The following is an 8339-nucleotide window of genomic DNA, read 5'->3' as shown; positions in this document are numbered from 1 at the left end:
TTTTTTTTTTTTTTTCAAGGGCATTTTCCATGCCGTGGTCGATTTAATTTAGCTTATTTTATTTTATTACAGATCGAAAAAATCTGCTGAAAAATTTTCCCCATTTCCATTTGATAACACAGCTTTATCAAATTCGATGTTTAATTAGCATCAATCAGAGAAAAATGGATGAGAAAAATGATACGAAGAATTAGTTCTATTACACTTGCTAATTCATTTGTGAATTGAATATCTATAATTTTTGCAAACAGTAGAGAAAATTATAATTATAATTAAATGAAAAAGAATAGATAAGAATTTGCAATGCACATGGCGCAAATCGTATAACGAGAAAAATATGTATCGCTCGTTTCCTACACAGGTGCAAATCATTCTACCATGACCAACATCGTCAAAGAATCGAGAGTATGTCGTAGAACTATATACTTTTGCAAATTGATTGACAAAATCATTGGAAAATTACTTTTTTTTATCTTTTCTCTATTTTTGAATTGGTTTAATTCATAATTAATTATATAAGCAATAATTTTTTAATTTGAATAATTTTACTTATTAATTTTATATTCTATTTTAGCAATCGTGTCAAAAGAATCGCGTAATTAATAAACGAATTCTCTATTCCTCAAAAATTTAAGAAAAATTAAAAAAATATATTTCAATATTGTATTGTCTTTTTTAATTTTTTTTTTCAATAATAATATAACACACGTAATAAGAATAAGACACGTAAAAGAATATCTTAAAAATGTATAATTAAGTACATATATATATATATATGTATTGCAGTATAATATATGATAAAACACAAATGGCGATTAAACAAAGGTCACTGTTCATGAAATAACACAGCTGCTAACTAAATATGTTTAACGGCGCTCTTTCGTATCGTGCGCGATAAACGTGTTTTTAACGTCTATTTTCGAACTAATAAAAAACGTCAATGTATTGTTCTAATATTCTAATCGTTGCCAAACAGGTAATAAAAGTGAACGTCACATTAGAATATTTTGACGAGTACAAAACCGATTAAAAAAAGGAAGAAAAGCGACATGAGGAAAAAAAAGGCGGAGAGAGATACTTCATGAACGCATGAAATGAAAGAAATCAAAAAAGGAGGGGAAAGAAGAGAGAAAATGACCAAGTAATGGTAAAAGGGTTTCAGGGGTCTATAAGGTGTGAGGGGTATCCGAGGTTTTTGTATTCTCGAGGGTTTCGGTATATTAGCATTTCTCGTGGAGCCGGTAAGGCAGGTCTTGCAATCTGAACCTTCAAGTTCTGATCAGTAACCTTTAACGGTTATATACCGAATTCTTAATCAAATTTTTTCTTTTTAATTCAAACGACATTTCTTCCGATTAAATGTGTTAAACATCTCATTTTGATTTAAAAGTTCACTATTAATTCTCTTAATCATTCTATTAGATGCTCAATCATTGCCATTTCGTTTTATAAAGATTAAGAAAAAGATATGCTTGGAATTATTTGAAAGAACAATCCATTCTACATTGGTTTTCTATTTGTTCAGTGCAAGATATACGTATAATACTTGTTTCAAACTGACTAATTTATTTCTTCCATTCTTTCTCCTCTTCCTTCTATATCACTCTTATCACCTCTTTTTAATTCCTTCCCCCTCCATATACAACTTAGACATTTTTTGATCTTCAGTAATCAATCAACTATGGGTAATTTATGAATCAAGAATAAGTTATTGTATAAATATAAATATTATAATACGCATTGAAAAAATCTGATAATTAAAAAATATCATATTTAAAAAGAAATGATTCTACTTACTTAGATTTTCATTGGTTACATTGTTCTTGCGCTTCGAACAATTATGTTGTGAGAGTGTTGTATTCATTAATTCATGAACAATTCCAGAAATCGGTGATACGAGTATAGTTGCTGCTTGATCTGTACATTTTCTTGGTGAAGATTCATCTAATTCGGTAATACATGATAATATAGACATTTGTTTACAACCAGACATTGTATTTTCCGCGTTTCCACTTCGTTTTTTTTTTTAAATAATAAATAGAAATTTATCTGCAAATGATAATGAGAAATATAAAAATTTGATGAAAATTTTAAAAAATTTGAAAGATAATAAAAAAGAAGATCACATAATAAATGTCTTACTTTTTTAAATTTAAATATCTACACTATCGAACTTTTTTCGAAGAAACACCATCTTATAAGTTTACGTATAAAATCTTGTAAATCCTGTTTATTTTTAACCTGCAATTATTATTAAAATCAATTAATTAATTTTTCTCGATCATTAAATCTAAATATTAAATCTTTTTTAAAAAAATATTGGAAATCAATTTGAACAATTTATTTTATTTTTCTCTCTATTTCTATCGATATTTATATATATAAGCACAATTATTTAAGAAAATTTTAAAAAACATTTTAACAATATAAAACATTTGAAAAAACTAAAACTTACTTATCTTGATCTATTTCTTTGATATATTCTTTTAATAATAATAGCAGAAAATAATAACATTAACGCAAGTTAAATTTATTTAAACGATCTATATATATATATATATATATATAATATAAACTTTGAAAAATCAAATCATCAAAAAGAAAAAATGAACAAAAAAAGTTTTAATTTAATAATTGTAAAATAACTTCTAAATGAAAAATATAAAGCATACATATATAAATACATTATATGTTATGTATGTTATATGTATGTTGTACATTATAACATGTATGTTATACATTATACATATATATGTATTTATTTTCGTAACCTTTGAACAGAAAGTTGTCTTTAAATAATAACAACACGAATAGAATGAACAATATAAGAATCAACATTTATTCACATTGTATATTTATTAGATAATATATGGGGTTATGTAATAATAATATTATTTCTTTCAGAAAAATTTTTCTTTAATGAAAAATAATTTGGAGGGAAAATTCTTACTTTTTTTTTTGAAAAAAAGAAACTTTATATGCAGTGATTTGTTTTAATGTTATTATTTTAACAAAAAATAAATTAATTATTATTAATATTACAAATTTTTTAATTATATTTACCTTTTCTTGATCAATGTATTTATAAAATTTTCTACGCAAAATTTTCCAATTATAAATGTCGAAAAAATAAATTCTCTTTTACTTTGTATTAATTGGAATGATTTTCTTTTAATGTACAGGAACAACATATCAAAAACTAATGTCAGAATAAGGATTTCACAAAACTCAGTGTGAAAACGCGATTCATTGACTCTATCGAGCTAGATAACTCACAATGATGACGGGCCCGCGTAAAATATATTATCATTGCCTATAACGCCACCTACAAAAATTGAAGGAAATAAATTAAGACATCAAAATATAAAGAAAAAAGGAAATCGTTATACATACATTACGTATATGCTGGATTTTGTTCGCATTATATATGAAAAGAATGTAAAGATTTTTTCATTGTTCAAATCAAACTAAAAATTATATTAATGTAAAAACAAAATAAACATTTCTATAAAACAAAGTTTATATTATTTATTTAATACATATAAAATCTCAAATATTCTTTTCATCATTTACGTACAACAACATTCGCTATAAATTACAATATATAAAATATATATCCTATATAACTAGGAAAGTAACAGTTGTATTGTAAAAACACCATAAATATGTATCGACTACATTTAAAAACACATTAAGAATACCACTAAAATAAACATCTTCAAGAATCAGATATTTTACATTAATCAAAAGTATTATGATACAAAATTATTATCGAAATTCTAAAAGGCACTAAATAATACTACCAACTCTTTCGTTTTCGTACAACTTCATTTTACGAATATGAATACATAATATATATAATAAAATTGATTAGATAACACTCTTTTGCTTTTTTTGTGGAACATTTCACGTTTTACTCTAAAAGCAAAAATATGTAAGAACCAATACATAAATATTGGTTTCTTAATCAAATATATTATAAAATATTTTTTCGAGTAAATTCGGTAGGACTTAAAGAAACAGCATAATTAGACTTTGGTAAAGATTTCGGAGATACAATATATCCAGTTTTCGTTGCACATGTTATAAGATTTTTTGGTTTTGGCGGAAGCGGAGGAGGTTTCGATGATTTGTTTACTCCTACGGAGTTGACTTGAGTATCGAAACAACCGAAACCAGTAGTTTGGGAACAAGATCCGTTCTCTACAACAGTTCGATCTCCATCCGTTAAAGTTGTATCTAATATGAACGAACTATCTGGAGACTTACTCTGCAACTCTTTTCCAGTAGCCAATACATGGAATCGTTCATCGATATTTTCATTCTTTGATGAAGCCAACGTAGTTGTTGCCGTCATCTTCATTGTTGTTTTTGTTGTTGTTGTTGTTATTGTTGTTGTTGTTATTGATGTTGTCATCGTTGTATTTTGATCATGCCCGCTATGGTTTTGCCGTTCATGAATCGAACTATAAAACTTGGCGTTTGCTTCACAATTGGTAGATACTATCCTAGGTCTTCGAACTTTGTTGCGATCCGCCGGCTTACCATTTTCCTTGTTCTGATCAGTAATTTCATAGCTTTAAGGGTCGAAACGTATCGCATAATAAAAATTTTAAAAATGAAATATGTTTAAAAACGTTACTTCGATAACTGGCAATATGTTTCATCAAATAAGTTTGGTATAATTAAGAAGATATGGATTACTATACCTTAGCACATGTAAATTTCATTTTGTTTACCTTTAAAAAATCTGGCAATTCAAAATTAATTTCCGTGCCTCTTTGATCTTCCAATCTAGATCTTTGTGCTCGTTTTAAACCTTCATATAAATCTATAAATACAATCATAATTAATTTCATATTGCATAAATAAGAATGACAACATTTTGTATTTATATATAAATTCATATTTATTATATTCTTATGTTATTTTATTATGAACAATACGATTCAAGTATTTAAATATAATTTACCTTCGCCATCAAATTTTCCTGGTAATTGAAGTTTCACTCCGTTCCGCCATTTCGCTATTAAAGGAGGATGAGACTTAGTAGTTTCTTCAGGAACATAATCGTTCGTGTTACTTTTTTCGTTTATATTACATTTAGACTTTCCTCCCTTTAACATAAATATATAACATATACAATATATAAAAATCATTTTTCTTAAAAGCAATACATAAACTCAATATTTGTAAAATAACAGACTTTTATCATACCTTTTTCTTTCCATGCATTGTAGAATCTCGAAGGAAAAATTTGCTCGGCAAAATAGATGAACCCTCAGATCGTTGATCATCAGACTATATTACAAAAAATAAAATAATTCGTAAATATTGTAAAAAGATAATTTTTAATTTTAAATCAACTCTCAAATGAATTTTCTTATTTAAATATAGTAAATATATACAATATAATATAATATAATACAAACTTAAATTCCAATATAATCATTTCATTCAAATTATAATACTGTTAAATTTCATTATTTCTTTTCTGTTACCTAATATCTCAAATTAGACACAATATCTTCTTCAATTGATTTTTTTAGATTTATTTTTTTTTTTTCTTGTTAACAAATCCTAAATTTTAAATTATATCAAATTTCTTTTTCTATTTTTAAAAAATTGCAATATAAATTCTAAAACTCATCAAAATTCCTCATTGGAATTTAAACATGCATTATTAAATTTAAATAAATATATTAATTTTATTACCTTACACGAGCCATCGTTATAATGATATTTACTCGAACCTTTGCCCACTAAAAGTTCTTCAAATACTCTATTTGTAATTTCATCTAAAGTGGATTGTGAATTTGACGCATCATGTGTATACTTAATTGTGTTTAGCTCTTTTTGGGAATCTGCAATAATATTAATTATTTCAACAATTATGCTCAATAGTTTTTTTATCAATATTTCGATATTTTACCTTGATCTTTTATATTTGTTAAAATCAGTCTTACGGGAGCATCAATAGCTTGTATATCCATACAAATACGGTGATTTTCACTCCATACAGTAACCATATCTAAATTAAAACCATATTTATTTAGAAGCGGCCTCAATACATCTTTAAGAGTTCTGCCTTTATGTGCGATCACAGTTATCACTCGCCGAGAAGGTAAATCTACTTTCAATATTTTGGTTGGTACAACTTCTACTTCTTGACCAGCCAGTACTGATGAAGGATATTTTGCATCTATAATCTAAAAGCATGAAAAAATTCTAATTTTAGATATTAATATATATATAAACAAATAATAAATTTAAATATTTTAATATTAAATTATAAATATTAAATTTAAATATTAAATTATAAATTTTAATTTCATGCAGACATACATAAAATACGCATATTTTATATCTTAATAGATTTAATGTGAATATACCCATTTACAAAAGCTATACCAAAAAATACATGCATAAAAATTCTTACATAATAATAATCTTCCACAATCCTTGCAGCAATTATACTGTGCACAAGAAAGAAGCAGTAAATAGTATATTTCATATCAATTAAATTATTTTATTTGTTAGTTTTAAGTAATCTTAAAAGATGCGTTAAATAAATGCGAGAGATCACAAACCTCATCTGTAGCTAGGATTAGAACATCATAGTTAGAATATCTGAGAGCTCTTTTATCAAGGAGGCGTGTAACCACATCTTTAATACTCTCCATTTGGCTAGTTGGCACAACCGTAGTCGATCCATCGGGTAATATTACCCGACATAACCCGGTACATTTGGCACGAACTTCTTTAGTTTCATTTGACTGTCCTTCGTAGGACGATAAAGACTACAAGTTATACATACAACAACTTTGTAGTTTTAAAATTAAATATGCGTTTAATAACACTGATATTTTTTTTTAACAAACATCCTTGCATACTTAGTTGCAATACTAAGATCTACTACACACTTGCAATACAAATAAAACTAACACATACTATAATTACTTTTATATATACTTCCCTTTAATATCATTGTTTTACCAAATGATACATTTTTATATCTATATTTAATCACAATATGATATGGAAAAAAAGAATACTTACATGTTTATGAAATGATTGTCTTAATGCCAAATCCCATGATGCAAGTGAAGATCTACTGCTAGATATAGAAATACTGTCGTCATTATTGTTACCTTCTGCTTCTCTTTTCATAGTTGTGAAACTTTTATATATAGTTTCATTTCTATTAGGACCTTTATTATATTCAGATTCACCACGATCTTTTGATTTAGATCTAAGAATGTATATTATAAATAAATTGATAACATTCTTTTCTGTTAATATTTATCAAATATCATTTTTAATACCTGTTTTTTCTATTCCAAGGAAGAATAGATTTTCTACATCGATCTTCTGCATCTGAATGACTCTTTTTTAATTTTACACTAGGAGAACTGGTAAGATTTAAATCACAATCTTCTACTCCAATTATAGAATTTCCTGTTTCTACACAATGACGATATAAATCAGATCTTAAAAATCTTGGGTAACTATCAAATTTCATCAAATTAAAAACCTGTTTTTGAGCCTGTAAATAAAATACAAATGATTTCTATTAATACAAAGCAATAAATGTTAATAATAATAAGACTAATTACAAAATTGAAGAAAACATCATGTACACCTGTAAAAAAAGATCAGCAGGCGATTCACTAAGAAGTTCTTGTGTTATTTGTCCAGTTGCATGACTATCAACATTTACGGGTTCTGCTGCTGTAGTAGATAAGTGACGTTGGTAAATTTGATTAGCCAACTTACGTCTTGTAGAAACATCTTTAGTATCTTTGTACCTTTCACAAGCAGCCCAAAAATAGATATTTTCATGACTGAATTCCTTTTTCAAAAATTCCTAAATTACAAAAATAAAATTATTTAAAAAATTGTAATATGTTTTTATTTAGTAAATATGAGTAAATATTGTAAAATATGTCAATCTTACTGCAAATGTTTGTAAACCTTTTGGGTCTTCTAGTAATTTTTCAAAACCACTGGCCCATGCATGTATATTTTTGCAATCAGTATTTTTATTACATAATTCTGTACTACCGTGCTGCATTGAAGAAACATTAAAAAAGTTATATTTTATTGATAACATCAAATAGGATTAAATGAATCATAGGAAAAATAATTGAATGCATGCACTATTAATTTAATACAAATACTATCGGTTAGAAATAAATTAAAAAGAAAAAAAAATCTTTAAATTTAAATAATTTTTAATATACGTTATTATATAATATATAATTTATTTATTAAATAAAATTTTTCATTATGCACGCATTCGCTCGCATCCGTAAGAGAATATATTGCATTAGAGCTAC

General features: G+C 25.9%; 2 protein-coding genes across 8 annotated transcripts in view; both read right to left on the bottom strand.

Annotated features, from left to right (window-relative positions):
- LOC102679179 (M-phase inducer phosphatase 2-like) overlaps nt 1–2026 on the bottom strand; it is a 34806-nt gene extending 32780 nt beyond the window's left edge. For both annotated transcript variants that reach the window (XM_031511024.1, XM_006608104.2), the window contains exon 1: nt 1798–2026. In XM_031511024.1, coding sequence (XP_031366884.1) covers nt 1798–1993 — 196 coding nt within the window. In that variant the 5' untranslated portion in view covers nt 1994–2026. The remainder of the gene's footprint in view (nt 1–1797) is intronic.
- Nucleotides 2027–3508: 1482 nt separating this feature from the next.
- Nucleotides 3509–8339, bottom strand: part of LOC102679721 (regulator of G-protein signaling loco) — a 9522-nt gene continuing 4691 nt past the window's right edge. Inside the window, exons 4-15 of one of the 6 annotated variants that reach the window (XM_031511008.1) lie at nt 7958–8068; nt 7643–7867; nt 7326–7546; nt 7060–7252; nt 6591–6800; nt 5922–6209; nt 5716–5865; nt 5218–5301; nt 4973–5117; nt 4740–4831; nt 4270–4558; nt 3509–4203 (exon numbers count right to left, since the gene is read on the bottom strand). In XM_031511008.1, coding sequence (XP_031366868.1) covers nt 3977–4203; nt 4270–4558; nt 4740–4831; nt 4973–5117; nt 5218–5301; nt 5716–5865; nt 5922–6209; nt 6591–6800; nt 7060–7252; nt 7326–7546; nt 7643–7867; nt 7958–8068 — 2235 coding nt within the window. In that variant the 3' untranslated portion in view covers nt 3509–3976. Of the gene's footprint in view, nt 4578–4739; nt 4832–4972; nt 5118–5217; nt 5302–5715; nt 5866–5921; nt 6210–6590; nt 6801–7059; nt 7253–7325; nt 7547–7642; nt 7868–7957; nt 8069–8339 lie in introns of all 6 variants that reach the window. The other 5 variants (XM_031511006.1, XM_006608109.2, XM_031511017.1 and 2 more) reach the window with 5 other exon arrangements.

The sequence above is a fragment of the Apis dorsata genome, unplaced genomic scaffold, assembly GCF_000469605.1.
Source record: "Apis dorsata unplaced genomic scaffold, Apis dorsata 1.3 scaffold_29, whole genome shotgun sequence".
Lineage (NCBI taxonomy): Eukaryota > Metazoa > Arthropoda > Insecta > Hymenoptera > Apidae > Apis > Apis dorsata.
Note: the sequence above shows the minus strand (reverse complement) of the source record. Positions and strands in the feature narration are given on the sequence as shown.